The sequence below is a fragment of the Podarcis bocagei genome, assembly GCF_964188305.1.
Source record: "Podarcis bocagei genome assembly, chromosome: 1".
In the NCBI taxonomy this organism is placed as follows: domain Eukaryota; kingdom Metazoa; phylum Chordata; class Lepidosauria; order Squamata; family Lacertidae; genus Podarcis; species Podarcis bocagei.
In genome coordinates, this window is record NC_138125.1 from 21332443 (window position 1) to 21347833 (window position 15391).

Sequence of the window (15391 nt, forward strand, 5' to 3'; positions counted from 1 at the left end):
ACAGAGGAACCTTTGCCCAGCACATCCACAAATGTGAATCTAGACCTGGTTCCCACAGAATATACCATGAAGTCTTTAGGGCCTTATACAAATCTTATGGACAGTTGTACTTAGAACTGTCCAGAGCCTTTTCGGTGGTGGCTCCCAGATTGCTGTCTTTCCACCAGCAGGTGAAAACCTTCTTGTTCCAACAGGCTTTGGGGGACTGACTGCTTTTAATGAAAGGGCTGGTGTTGTGCTGTTTTCATTGTAATTATTGGCATGGTGTTAATATATTTATGTATATAGCTCTAATTCTATCAGTGTTTAATTAGGTTTTTAAAGGTTGCCTTTTCTCTTTTTTTTTAGTGGTCCTTATTCTTATCTGTATGCCACCTTGAGTCCTATAAGGACTGTGAATAGCTCAGTTGGTAGAGCATGAGACTCAGAATCTCTGGGTCATGGGTTCAAGCCCCACATAGGGCAAAAGATTCCTGCATTACAGGGGGTTGGACTAGATGACCCCCGTGGTCCCTTCCAACTCTACAGTTCTTGGATTCTAGGATAGCGGTGTAAAAAGGCAAGGTATACATAGATAAAGAAAAGCAAGCAAGCAAGCAAACATGCTTGAATAGTGGGGCTTAGATAGAAGGTAACTGAGGTAGTACCTGTGGCAGAGACTGAGATCAGGCCTCAGACTTGAGTCTTCCTCCCCTGATGTCTTTACTGTCAGGAGAAACTGCTTAATTAACAAAGAGATTCTGCAATCATTTAAAGACATGATGATGGTAGTTCTAAATTTGATGGAATTTTGCTTCTCTGTTGATCAGGACAGTGTTTACTTTTCCCAAAGCCTTTTTCTTGTTGCATTTCTTGTTACCTTCCCTCTGTAACCAAACCTTCATATAGCAGACACAGAGAACATCCAGCCCAGTGGCCTTAACTAGGCCCAACACAAGCCAAACTTTGCCTGCAAGGCTATTTCACCTGCTCTGGACCTGGCATCATGTGTGGTGTCAGGTGAGGCGCAATGAGGAATGTGGCTCCAAAGGACCATTTGGGAGCTGAAAGTGAGCTCCCAGCCAAGCTGGGTTCGCAAAGAGGTGGGGGGCTCACTGTCACCGCCAATTAGGTGATCAGCTATCAGCCACCCCCGCTTGTCTGTTTGCAAGATAAAAATGCTTAAGAACCCCTTGCTCAGGCAGTCAAAGGTATTGCGGAGGCTGCTGGCTTTCCATCATTAGGGAGATTACTGATTAATAGTCCTTAATAGACAGTCAATGTCTCTGGAAGGAAGCTAATGCTTAGAATTAGTGCCAGAGAGAGATATTGGTCTCTGTGGAAGGAGGGACACAAAGTTATTTGAAAATTCAGGGTGGGGGGAGAGATTTGGATAGAAATAGCCATTTTTGGTTTTCTGTTTTTCCCCCGGTTTTGAACTTTATTTTAGCTCGGCTGTGTAGGGCTTTTCTTAGACATAATGTAGTTATGCTCACTGTCACTGTGAGAGCCAAATGTGTTGTGGGCAACCAAAGCAGTTTCTGTGCCAAAACCGGCCCTAAACCCTGATTGAAATGGATCCAGAAAATCAGTTTCTTCCAAAAGCTCCTGGATCTGGTCTGTGACCATTCGCTCCAGAACCTTGCTCAGGAAAGGGAGATTAGTAACTGGCTGGTAGTTAGTTAGGTTTTCTGATTCCAGGAAAGGTTTCTTAGGGAGTGGTTTTACCACTGCCTCCTTCAAACAGGCAGGGACCACCTCCTCTCGTAAAGAGGCACTGATCACCTCCCTGGCCCAGTAAAATTCTTCAGCTGACACAGCGAAGCTTGGGCAATTGCAGATTCCCATCCGTGTGGAGGCTTCTTGGAGGCAGCTTCAATATTCACCACTCAAAACTGTTTTCCTTTGTTCTGCACTATGAGGAAATATACCCTGTCCCTAGATGAACCCTGCCCACTTGAAGGCAAGTTTCACCTTGTGTGACAGGTTTGAAAGCTTTACGTGCCCAGAGGATGTTTGTTGTAATGAAGCCTCGCAACTGAAAGTTTGGGGCATGCCAGCCGAGCAGAGAGAAGGCATAAGAGCATGAGGCAAGCCCTGCTGGATCTGGCCAATAGCCCCAAAAGTCCAGCATCCTGATCTCACAGTGGCTGGCCAGAAGCCCATGGGTAGCCTGCAAGCTGGACATGAGCAAAACAGCACTCTCACCTACATGCAGTTTGCAGCAACTGGTATTCAGAAGTGCAGTGTCAATCTGCGTGTGAACTTGGTTCAGACATGGCCCTGGTTCAAAATGGCATACCAGATTCAGCATGATCAGAAAGCGTTTTCCCCTGGTATGGAGGTGCACAAATGGTGCCGATAATTGGCACATTTGCACACTTTAGGAGAAGCTACAGAAATCCTGTTTCGGAATCAGCAAAGAGCAAGGAACTGGAAGTGTGTAGTGCCTATTGGTTTTTAATTCCCCCCATCCACATACCACAGTGTCCCAAGCAGAGATGGAACAATCAGCCTATTTCATGTCTGTTTCTCACTGGTAAATCGGTCCTATCCTGTTTCTATATCCAACTGCGAGTTTTGTTTTGTTTTTTTAAATGTTGCACAAAAAGTGCATTATTTTTTAACATATCCCCCACATGCACATTTTATATGCAATTTGTTTCTCCAAATGTGCCTTTTTAAAGGAGATGGTGACATCACAGAATTCAGAGAACTGAACCGCATTTCAATTTGCATATCAGTCCAGGAAACATGTAGCAGGTTGCTTGCCTTAAAAAAAATGGACTGAAATCCATTGAGTATCCTTAGTCCAAAGTGGTTCGGTGCTATAGTAATGCCTCAGGAAAGTAAGCTTGTTCAAACTCCTCTCTCTCCCATAGTTTCATCCAATGCAATGACCCAGCAGCCACAGGATGAATTTGACAGCAGCGTGGAGAAGGCAGTAGATTGGATGAAGACCATTCAGGAGAGACTGCGGATCAATGACAACACCAAGGGACCTAGGTCTGCCCTGGAGGCCAGGCTAAGAGACACAGAGGTACACACATGCGCGCGCGCGCACGCACGCACACACACACACAGAACTGCTTTCCTTCAGACATTTTTTTAGCTGTAATATTATTATTGCTGTGATTACCATCTGAACCTGCCCTGACATTGAGATCTTTGTCTGAGGACCTGCTCCAGATGTGCTCCCCAGTGCTATTTTTCTAGAAAAAGAGGTGCCAGAACTCGCCATGAGTGCCTCCCATGTTCTCTTCTAATATCAATGGCACCCCTCTGAGAGGTGCCAGAACTGAGTTCTGGTGAGTTCCAGCTGGAAAAAAGGCCCTGGCTGTAGGCATCTGAAAGCAAAGGCTATGGCACATCCTTCTGATTTAATCACAATCCAGTCCTCTGTGCCCTGTCCTTTTCTCTTATTAAATGATTAAATTAGCTAATGGTTAATTCATATCTGCAGTCATCGTTACATACAGAAATTAGTCTTGCTAATATCTCAATCTCATTGGCTGTTGGCTTTTTAAATAACTTGGCTCCAAAGTTGCTGTTTCTGAGCTGGGCAGTTTATAGTCATACTTGATTTATATGATTTATGCTCCATTAATCTGTTAATGAAATCTTCAGCCAAGGAAAGCAGAGATTATTTTTTTTTAAAGCATGAAAAACGAGAATGTCATCATTGCAACAGATTTTCTCAAGAACACTTATTCACCTTCCCATTACTGCGAGCACTAATGAGTTCTGAAACCTGGCTTCAGGTTTATTTATAGATCTTCCTTTTGTTACCTAGTGCAGTTTATATTCTGGGATTGGCTCCTGGGAATTTTAATTAGTTCTATAGAAACACACGGGGAGATGCAACCTAAGGTTTAATTTAGACATCATGGCCATACCATGGTGTGGCTATCAGATAAGTGTTGCAATGATCACATGCTCCCTTCTCTCCTCATATGCTCTGATTCTCTCATCTTACCTCTCCTGAGCTACAATTCCTAGAGTTCCTGGGGAAGTGGGATTCATTATTAAGTCCCTCTGGGAATTGTAGCTCTGTTAATGGAACCGGGATCTAACAACTCTCAGCATCCTACTACACTTCCCAGAATTCTTTGGTGGAAACCATGACTTTAAAAGCGTAGTGCAGATGGGGCCTTAGGTTGCATGCACACCATACATTTAAAGCACATCACCTCCCCACAAAGAATCCTGGGAATTGTAGTTTATCCCTCACAGTGCTACAATTCTTGGTGCCCTTAACATAGCACGGTTCCCATGATGCTTTGGGGGGGAAGTCATGCATGTTAAATGTGCTTTAAATGTACAGTTCATACCCAGCCTTCACCTCACAAGTTCTGCTACCCTACAGGCATAAATTTGGGGGGTGTCCCCCCACATCATTTGGCTTCCTTGCACCCTTGTACGGTGGTACCTCTGGTTGAAAATGGGATCCGTTCCGGAGCCCCGTTTGCATCATGAGCAGAACACAACCCTCGTCTGCGCATGCGCAGGTTGCAATTTGCCGCTTCTGCGTATGCACGTGACGTCATTCTGAGCGCCTGCGCATGCGTGAGCAGCAAAACCCAGAAGTAACCCATTCTGTTACTTCTGGGTTGCCGCGGGACTCAACCTGAAAATACATAACCTGAACCGAATGTAACAAGAGGTATGACTGTATTGGTGGATCAACCTGTGGAAGCCTGTTTCGTACATAGCAATAATTAAGAAGGTAAAGGTACCCCTGCCCGAACGGGCCAGTCTTGACAGACTCTGGGGTTTGTGCGCCCATCTCACATCTATAGGCCGGGGGCCAGCGCTGTCCGGAGACACTTCCGGGTCACGTGGCCAGCGTGACAAAGCTGCATCTGGCGAGCCAGCGCAGCACACGGAACGCCGTTTACCTTCCCGCTGGTAAGCGGTACCTATTTATCTACTTGCACCCGGGGGTGCTTTCGAACTGCTAGGTTGGCAGGCGCTGGGACCGAGCAGCAGGAGCGCACCCCGCCGCGGGGATTCGAACCGCCGACCTTTCGATCGGCAAGCCCTAGGCGCTGAGGCTTTTACCCACAGCGCCACCCGCGTCCCTGATAGCAATAATTAGATCGAGTCAATTAACAGCCAGCTCCCTGGAAGCCTGCCACAGGGTTGTGCTGCAGCTTCGGGCCTGCTTGGATACTGATTTATTTTTTAATATTATTTTCATTTGGTTAGTTGATTGCATTTATATATACCAACTTCCTGCCAAGGCGCACGCAAGGTGGTTTACAATTTTCAAAACAGATAGTACAAAATAGCCTCAGGCGTCCTTCAGGGGCTGATGGCACTAGCACCATGACTTAGGCAGAGCCTCTTCTGCCTTCCCTGAGGGCACACAGGCCTGAGGGGAAAGTATCATAGCAGTTCTTTAGGGCTGCTGAGAGACCCTTCCCAAACCTGATAGTTTTGCGACCCCTAGCCTGGATCTCCTGGCTTCCTCTTTCTCTAAAGGCCCTCTGGTCATAAATCTCCCCACAAAAGGTGGAATGGGGTTTGCAATGCTCCTAAGTCCCCTTCAAAAAAACCTATTTGTGGTTTAATTTTAATGTTTGATTCTTCCTAACAGAAAATCTGTGCGTTGGAACCTGAGGGCCGGTTGAAGATGGACTTGGTTCTCATGAAGGCTGACGCTCTCCTTCAGTGCACCGGCGAGGAAAAGAAACACGAGATATTATCCAAACTAAAGGATATTAAAGCCATGTGGGAAGAGACAGCCATATACATTACGCATTGTCACAGGTAAGATTCCAGCCATAGGAATGTGCCATTTGCCAAGTCAGAGGTTCTCAGACCTACCTGAAAATGTCAGGGACTGAACACGGGACCTTCTGTGTAGAAAGCCTGATCCACCATCTCTGTCATTTTTTCCAGGGCATCCCAGACTCTGCTTTTGTTCTCCTAGTTTGGCTGTGGGGAATATATAGCCCCTCTAAGGCAGGGGAAGACCCTACCTCGAACACTGTGTTGTCCCCCATATCCAGCAAAACTATTATGACACAACAATATTTAGTTCTCCCTTATACTACCTTCATAGCAAACGTACAGACCATTTTATCTGTGGTAAGAATCATAGAGCTGGAAGGGATCCCTAGGGTCTAGTCCAACCCCCTGCAATGCAGGAATCTCAGCTAAAGCAGATGGCCATCCAGCCTCTGCTTAAAAACCTCCAAGGAAGGAGAGTCCACAACATCCCGAGGGAGACAGTTCCACTTTCAAACAGCTCTTCCTGTCAGAAAGTTTTTCCTGATGTTGAGTCGGAATCTCTTTTCTCGTAACTTGAAGCCATTGGTTCGAGTCCTACCCTCCAGAGCAGGAGAAAACAAGCTTGCTCCATCTTCCATGATGCACTAGCAGAGGTGGACCAGGCTAGTGGGCCCTACCTTGTGTTTTAGAAGAAGAGTTTGGATTTGATATCCCGCCTCTCACTCCCTTTAAGGAGTCTCAAAGCGGCTAACATTCCCCTTTCCCTTCCTCCCCCACAACAAACACTCTGTGAGGTGAGTGGGGCTGAGAGACTTCAAGAAGTGTGACTAGCCCAAGGTCACCCAGCAGCTGCATGTGGAGGAGACGCGAACCCGGTTCCCCAGATTACGAGACTACCGCTCTTAACCACTACACCACACTGGCTCACTTTTAATATAACCCTGAGATCCATGAAACAGAGTCTGGTGCTGAAGACCTCACAGGCTGGAGGTTCCCCACTGTGGCTGAAGGACTAATAATAATAATATTAATAATAATGTATTTATTTATACCCTGCCCATCTAGCTGGGTTTCCCCAGCCACTCTGGACGGCTCCCAACAGAATATTAAAAACACGATTAAAACATCAAACATTAAAAACTTCCCTAAACAGGGCTGCCTTCAGGTGTCTTCTAAAAGTGAGATAGTTGTCTATTTCCTTGACATCTGATGGGAGAGCGTTCTACAGGGCAGGTGCCACTACCGAGAAGGCCCTCTACCTGGTTCCCTGTAACCTCACTTCTTGCAGTGAGGGAACTGCCAGAAGGCCCTCGGAGCTGGACCTCAGTGTCCGGGCTGAACGATGGGGGTGGAGACCAACCATAGTGACAACAGCAGTATGGGAAGGGAACACGGTCAACTGCTCCAGAAGAGGTCCATCGCTCCCATAACCCAACTCTCTATTTATCCTTTTGCAGCCGTATCGAGTGGGTGTGGCTACACTGGAGTGAATATCTGAAAGCCCAAGATGAATTTTACGTATGGATTCACAACATGAAGGTGACTTTGGAGCCTGACATAGAGCTGCAGCTTGGCCTGAAGGAGAAAGAGTGGCAGCTCAGCCATGCCCAGGTCCTGCTGAACGATGTTCTAAACCAGTCAGCCCTATTGGAACGGCTGCTGGAAGAAGCCTCTTCCCTCTACAACAGGATTGGGGACCCAAGTGTTGATGAGGACATCCAGAAGAAGATGAAAGAGGAATACACAGATGTCAAGGACGAAGCACAGGTAAGGAGCACAAGGGATCGTAACAATAATAATTTATTACTTATAACCTACCCATCTGACTGGGTTGCTGCAACCACTCTGGGCAGCTTCCAACATAAAAACATAATAAAAACCCAGCAGAACATCACGGATTAAAAACTTTCTGAAATAATAATAATCTCCAGTTCAGTAGGCACAACAGGAAGTCTAATGTTGGTCCAGCCAAGGGGTCACATGCTCAGTGAAGTTATAGTGACACTTTTGGTTCCCAATTGAACTCCCAATCCCTCTCTCTCCTAAACTGTGCATTTGAGTTCTTACTCAAAGAGTTTCACTTGCTCACCACTGGGAGCAAACTAATGTTCCCATTTTGTGCCAAAAAAGTATTCTCACTCTTCCTGGCTGCATTCTCCTTAATTTTTTTTTTTTAATGAAAAACAACTATAACTACTGAAACACAACTTTACGAGTTTCCTGCCAGTTTCTTTTCCATTCAGTTGAGCCAGAAACGGCCTAAAAGGTTTATTGGCAATTCGCTCTTGAAATAATGTAAATAATCACTCAGGGGACATCCTGTCTTAGCTGAAAAGGGATATTTCACTACTTTACTGCAGTATAGGTTAGTGGGAAGCATCACTGGTGTTTTCTCTGTGTAACTTGAACCTGGTCTCATAGCAGTTAGTTGGTACATTCCTGACTGAGGCCAACAGAATGATCAATGAGGGCGGTAACTGGAAATGGGCGGAAAGCCTGGATGATTTGCAGAAGATCAGTAGGGATTTCTAACTACCAATTGCTTAACAATAGTAGCAAGAAAATGACTCCTGCATCCTAAATTATTCTGCCGAAATGAAGGAACCAGGAGTGGAATTTTGTGCAAAAGGATTGTGAGCTCTGTTCAGTTCTGGTGCTCAGATCAAATCCCCGGGTCCATGATTTTTTAATTCTAAGTGCATGCCTTCTGCATCTAGCTCTGGTTGGCTGGCCTGGGACTCTACAATTGCATCCATGTATGAGTGGGCCTCATCCCAGGAGTGGAACAAATGGGAGATTGATACCCCATCTGCACTGTACATTTAAAGCAGTATCATACCACTTTAAACAGGCATGCCTTCTCCCAAAGCATCCTGGGAACTGTAGGGTGTTGAGGGTTGTTAGGAGACTCCCATTCCTCTCACAGAGCTACAGTTCCCAGAGTGGTTTAATGGGTGCTTTTTCTGGGGGGAAGCAGGGGTACGCATACCCCTAGACATTTTGTGAATCTAAGTTTGGCCTCATTGAGGGGCAGTCTTTCAATATGAGTAGGAAAATGAGAGCACCCCTAAACATTTTTTAAGAAAAAAAAGCATTGGGTTTAACTATCAATCCCTCTTTCCAATGAGTTATGGGAATTGTAGTTCTTTGTGGGAAACAGGACTGTCCTAATGACTCTCAGCACCCATAACAAACTACGCTTCCCCGGATTCTTTGTGGCTGCTTAAAGTGGTATGATGATGCTTGAAATGTGGAGTGCAGTTGTGCGTGAAAACTGGACACAGTTTTATTGGCTACAGCAATATATAGGATTGTCTAGGCATGGGCAGGAATAATGACCGGCTTCCCGATGATCTATCCTAGCTGATTTGCTGGGGTCCCGTCCTGGATGTTGCCAGAACAAGGTTTCCACTGTGGCTCATGCCAAGTGTGTGAGTTTCACTGGCCAGCTTGGCTGAGCAGTACAAAACCATTCCCGCCATAAATTCAAGCTACGGCTGTCTAATGCACTGCCCGAAAGACCCCACCCACTACCTGGTGCCTCCACAGTTATGATAAGAAACAGATTTATTTATTTTTTGTCGAATGTCCCTACAAAGCTCCTGCTGAGGGGGAAAGTGAAAAACTCACAACTGCATGCCAGTTTGGCATGAGCAAAATTCCTTTCCAGCCCTGTCAACCAGTGGCCAACCAAGTTCCCAGCAAGGGATCTGACCAGGGAGGTGGGGTTGTAAAACAGGTCTCATGGCAGGAACCCCCACCTTGAGGAAGTCCCACCTTCCCAAGAAGCCTCATGATAGTGCAGGGGCTTCTGGGCAATCCCACAAGACCCAACCTGGTTTGGAAGATGGCTCCCACATCTCTAGGCTCGGCACAGAGGATTGCCCCACCTTGAGAGGGTTGGCGGGCCATAGGTAGAAAACAGAGTCAATCATACAAGCCTAAAGTCTGTGTACCCCCTTGTTTATGTACACTGGGTTAGAATCAGGCCCACGAAATGCTTATTTCATGCAGGATAGTGCAAATAAACACGTTCCCCACTGCAATCCAACTGGTAAGTCTGGATTTTGTCGTGGTTCAGGTGAGGGAAGCAGCAACAACAACCTGGAATTTCATTTGGCATCACTTTCCATTACTTTTACCATTTTAGCCTTGGTTATTTCGGATCTCTTTTTGTACACAATGTTCCAGACAAAAGGTTGCGTCCCTGAAACACTAAACACAAATAACGCGGATGTCAGGGACTCAGGGACAGAGGCACAGGGGGAGAGAGGAAATGGAGAGCGAAGGGGAAGAATCTGAGGGGAGCGTAGGGGAGTATAGCAGTGACCCGAGAGATTCCATGAGCTCCTCCAGCGAATCAGAAGATTCCCAGAAGGAGGCGCCGATGGTCAGGGCGAGGGGGGTCCCAGGGGGGACACACCAGAAACAAGGGGCCAGCGGGGACTCCCAAAGCAGCAGCTGGAAATCAGGACCAGTTTCACCACCAGAGCGGAGTGGGGGGGAAGAGTCCCATGTGTCAGGGCCAGCGTCTCCTCCAGCAGGGAGAGAAGATGAGTCAGGGCTGACCACGCCTCTATCGGAGAGTGGAGGAACGAGCAGTGTAACGGTCAGGAGGAAGGTTGCCGGCTGGGCGCGCGCGCCAAGTTCAAATGTACAGGCGCGCGGGACAGCGGAAAATCCGGATTGGGAACCAGGTCCCAAGCCCGCCGGAAGCAGGGGGAAGAATCAGGGGACTCAGCGTCAGAAGAGTCTAGGAAGGGCGAGACCCCAGCTGACAGGCGGGGCCAGAGAAGGAAAGAGCAAAGGAAGAGGTGGAGCAAGGCTAGAGTCTTAAACTGGTGTCTGGGGGGAGGAGACTCAGACGGAGCTTCGGCGGTCTAGAGTTTCGGACGTAGAGCTGCACGCTGCGGTTGTCAAAGTGTAAATGAACTTCAATAAAGACTTTTGTATATAACGACGGACTGGCGTTGGACCTTGGTGAGCTGGGACCTTCGGCAGCTCTGACAGCAGTCATAACATTTTAACTCTCAACTTGTGTGCCTGACAGGTTCCACAAGAAATACCATAGTCTGGATCCTCTTGATAGATGTGCATAAGTAGCTAAGCTTTCAAAAGCCTTGAGAAATTGCAATAGTTATAAATTATAGCAGAGCCAGGCCAAAAAGGCCAACTGATTAAAAAGATAGTGTCTCATTAAACCCTGAAACATGCAACCTTCATTCGCTCCCCCCCCCCTTTCTAAGTACCGGTAACCTGTTCTCATGGTTACAGAGATGCACCAGAAAATCTAATCCCAAAAAATGAGATAAACAACTCAGAAACAACCTTGATCTGTTGTTTTTCAACATCCATGTGTCACAACAGTTCAAAATACTTCCTATTTATTTATTTATTTGATTTCTCACTCAACTTTTACCATAAGGCTACAACAATAAAATAGAAGACATATTTTAGTGGACATCTGAAGGCAGCTCTGTATAGGGAAGCTTTTAAACGTTTGATGTTTTACTGTGTTTTTATATTTTGTTGGAAACCGCCCAGAGTGGCTGGGGCAATGCAGTCAGATGGGCGGGGGTACAAATAATAAAATTGCTGTTGTTGTTTGAAATAATTTTAAATAAACATTTTCTTGGATTGCAAAAGAATGTGCATTGTATAACATTGGAGGGGAAGCGAGGTGAGTTGTGGGAAGAGGGTGGGTGGCAAACGTACAATATGTTGTTTCTGCTGCTGTTATAAAATATGAAACAATTATAAAACAAAGCAGTTACAACCATAAAACAGGAAAAGTGGAAAAACACGTAAAACCAGTTCTGTATATAAAACAGTTTTAAAAAAACCACAATCCAATTATGTAAAGTAATACAAATGTTTGAAAACAATTCCATATATATATATATATATATATATATATATATATATATATATATATCCAGTTAAAAATAGTTGCAATATAGATGCAGACTGGGACAAAAGTTCTCTTCTTAAAAGGCCTGTTGGAGGAGGACCCTTTTGCATGTGATAATGCTGGAATAACACAACAACAACAACAACAACAACAACAACAACAACAACAATTTGGCTGGGTTTCCCAACAACAATTATTTATTATTTACACCCTGGTTATCTGGCTGGGCTTCCCCAGCCATTCCAGGCAGCTCCCAACAGAATATTAAAAACACGATAAAGTACCAAGCACACAAAAAACCAAGCACAGTCTAGGAGCTCATTCACACTTCCACTTGTGTCATGCCTAGGAAGCCTTGGTCTGAGCTCTTTTCCCCTTGCTCCACTGCTTTCCAAGGGAAAACCCACTCTTTAGCAACAGATAGGAACAAATGGCAATCTGGGGAAATCCCAAATGGCCATTTGCTCCAATTTCGCGCTACAGAGCTGTTTTCCCTAGGTGGGAAAGGAGCATGGCAAGAGGAAGCGTTGCTAAACCCTAGGTCTCGTTGACGGGCAAACTAAGGGCAAGTGGAACTCTCCCACTGAAATAAAGGTGCAAGGTCTAAGCCTGTTTACAGATTTACTCGGAAGAAATTCTTGTCGGGTGCAAGGTTGAGGCTGCAGCCAGTCGGACAGTTAATGCCGAAACTTCATAAGTTCCAGTGCACAACCCCAGCCAACCCCAGCGCTTGGGTAGAGAAAGGCTTGCAGAATGATTTCCTTGTACAGTGGTACCTCGGGTTAAGTACTTAATTCATTCTGGAGGTCTGTTCTTAACCTGAAACTTTTCTTAACCTGAAGTACCACTTTAGCTAATGGGGCCTCCCGTTGCCGCCACGCCGCGGGAGCACGATTTCTGTTCTCATCCTGAAGCAAAGTTCTTAACCTGAGGTACTATTTCTGGGTTAGCGGAGTCTGTAACCTGAAGCGTATGTAACCCGAGGCACCACTGTATTTTCATGAGCAAAAAACGGGTAGAAAATTGGAAGGCCCACACAGGCCCCCTGGTGGCTGTGGCCTTCATCCGCATAATAAATTGTGCAAAAGTTAAGTAAGCAGCATTGAAGTGCATTCTTTTTCCGCAGATGAAGCGTTTTGAAATTGTGGGTATAAAATGTGGAAATCCAGCATGGATGTTTTGCAGATAGATTTTGGCATGCTAAGCCTTTCTTTTGTTATCTCGCTTTTTCTTTTCTAGAGAATGAAAGACTGTGACCTCACAAGGCCCTTGAAAACCTTGCACTCATTTAATTAAGTGCTTGGTAATTACAGCATCCTCAGGCCTGGGACACACTGTTTTGTTCTTGAGCTGAAGACAGCAAACTGTTTCAAAATTCCCAAAAGCAGCCAAGTGATGTGTGTGTGTGTGTGCACGAGCACGCGAAGGGGCAAAGGGAAAAGAACAGGCTCTTTGTGTTCTGGGTTTCTCAAAAATGCAAAGTATGAGGACAAAGATAACTTTCGCTTTCCCTGTTTCTGATGTTTCTCTTTTTGCAGAGGAGAGTGCAGCTGCTCGAAAAGATAACAAAGGAACACGAGCGATATAAGAGCAACGTGGACCAGTTTCAGCTGTGGCTGACCCAGGTGACAGAGAGATTAAACTCCTGCCTTAGTCAAGAAGCAAAATCGCCAGCAGAGAACAGAATTAAGTCGTTGCAGGTACTGGAATGGTGTCGGAGCTTTCTGTCACAAGCGGAAAGCTTTACTCCTATTTCCTCGTCCATCCGTGAGCAGCTGTATGAAATGCATGCCCTGAAAGAACTCATGTGTTCCACCCAAATAGTAGTCTGCATTTCAAAGATCCCGTCCCTCTGCAGCTTTGAAGTTCACAAGCAGGTTAGGGGGAAGCTGCCATCTCTGTCCGGCCTACCTCACCATGGTTGTTGTGAGGAGATTTTTTTTTTAAAAAAAGAGATATTGTACCAGTGTTGGAACCCTGAATGCTTGGTAGGTGACAGGGTTTCCAACTTGTGAAGTGCATTTATGTGCCCATTTGGTATTTTTGCCTCAAGGCAAAAATTGAATGTGCCAGAAATTGACTAGGCAGGACAGGCATCTTCATGTGGCATCCTTGACCAACTTTTTTTTAAAAAAATTATTTATTTATTTTTATTTTTATTTTTATTTTTATTTTTATTTTTATTATCACCTCACCTATCTGGCTTGGCTGCTTGCAGCACATATGAAAATATAATAAAACGTCAGACATTAAAAACTTCCCAATACAAGCCTGCCTTCAGGTGCCTTCTAAAAGTTCTGTAGTTCTTTATCTTCTTGACATTCCACAGGGAGGGCACTGAGAAGTCCCTCTGCCTGGTTCCCTGTAACCTCACAGTGAGAAAACCGCCAGAAGGCCCTCGGAGGTGGACCTCAGCACCTCAGCAGTTCAGCACAGGCTAACTCCTGAACACCTCTGTATATTGGCTCAGTACTCTAAGCAGCGCCAGGTGCCTGGGTTTAGCTGACATTTTAATTTCCTGCAATGTCCTGGAGCTACGCTACACTGGGGGCATTCTGGGAAATAAAAATGGTGGTCTGACTTGGTCACATGTTACTGTTCAGAGCACAACTCCTTGCCTCTAAGTAAGCCCACCCGGGCCCATCAGACAGAAACACACCAGGCCCTGCCTCTGACCACTTAAATCCCATGTTGGCTCCACCCACTGACCTGTCCCTTGCTCTGACCGCTGACTTGGTGTTCTTCCACATGACCTGCTCATTCATCCTGATTTGCTTGCAGGAAAATAAGACAAAGCTGACTATGTAACGGGCACCCATTCTGGTTTGTTTGCAGGCAGGTTAGATGGTGTTGTGTCAAAGCAAGCGTTATCCCACACTTTTATCAGAGCAAAACGTCCAAGGTTTTGGGGCAGTGGGTTTGTTGCACAAGACTTCTCAGTCAACTGTACTTGCGTAACCTGAATTTGCTGGTATGCGATTGAATCACGGCCAAAAAATAGCAACAACCTGGAATTGCTCTAGGTATTTTTTAAAAATTGGAAATTGACAACTCTGGGAGGAAGAGCATTTAAAATGAAATATTTATTAGCATTATTTGGGGAAGGGGCATAGCTCAGTGGGTAGAGCCTTGCGTGCAGAAGGTCCCGGGTTCAATCCTGGCTTCTTTAGGTAGGGACTCCTGCCTGAAACCCTGGAGATCCACAGCCAGACAGTTCTGAGCTGGATGGGCCAATGGGTCAGACTCAGAACAATGCAGTTTCCTATGTACCTGAGTAGTAGTAGAATTGTAGAGTTGTGACCCCCGAGGTTCATCTAGTCCAACTAGTCCTGGGATGTCGTAGTAGCAACCTTGTCCCTCTATGTAACTCTTTCTGAACCCCTTTCTCCTGTAGGACATTGCCAAAGATGTGAAGAGTGGGGAAAAGAAATGGCGACATCTTGAAGCTCAGTCTACAGGTGTGATGCAGAACACCTCCCCGCTGGGAGCCGAGAAGTTGAAAGAGGAGCTTGAGGATCTGAAGAAAGCCCTGGAGAAGCTGAAGGTGGTCAGCGCTGAGGAAGAAGAGAGGCTGCTGAAGAGCCTTAAATCTGAAAACGCCTATCATTCGCAAGCCAGGCTCTTGGAAGGTGAGGTCCAGGACTTCCGTAAAAGCCTGAAGAGATTAGGAAGCACCTTTGAATCAGATGACAGAGTGAGAGGCGACGAGGACTTAATCACTCTGTGGAGAAAATTCATGGTGAGTGATTATTTGTCAGGGACAGA

The 15391-nt window shown here is 45.9% G+C and overlaps 1 protein-coding gene and 1 long non-coding RNA gene across 2 annotated transcripts in view; both read left to right on the forward strand.

Moving 5' to 3' along the window:
• LOC308576066 overlaps window positions 1–15391 on the forward strand; it is a 300866-nt gene that overhangs the window by 244331 nt on the left and 41144 nt on the right. The gene's annotated exons all lie outside the window — the stretch shown is intronic.
• The window catches only part of SYNE3 (spectrin repeat containing nuclear envelope family member 3), an 87922-nt gene that overhangs the window by 31839 nt on the left and 40692 nt on the right, over window positions 1–15391 (forward strand). The window contains exons 3-7 of the mRNA XM_081172768.1: window positions 2862–3019; window positions 5579–5751; window positions 7173–7482; window positions 13165–13326; window positions 15021–15365. Coding sequence (XP_081028894.1) covers window positions 2876–3019; window positions 5579–5751; window positions 7173–7482; window positions 13165–13326; window positions 15021–15365 — 1134 coding nt within the window. The 5' untranslated portion in view covers window positions 2862–2875. The remainder of the gene's footprint in view (window positions 1–2861; window positions 3020–5578; window positions 5752–7172; window positions 7483–13164; window positions 13327–15020; window positions 15366–15391) is intronic.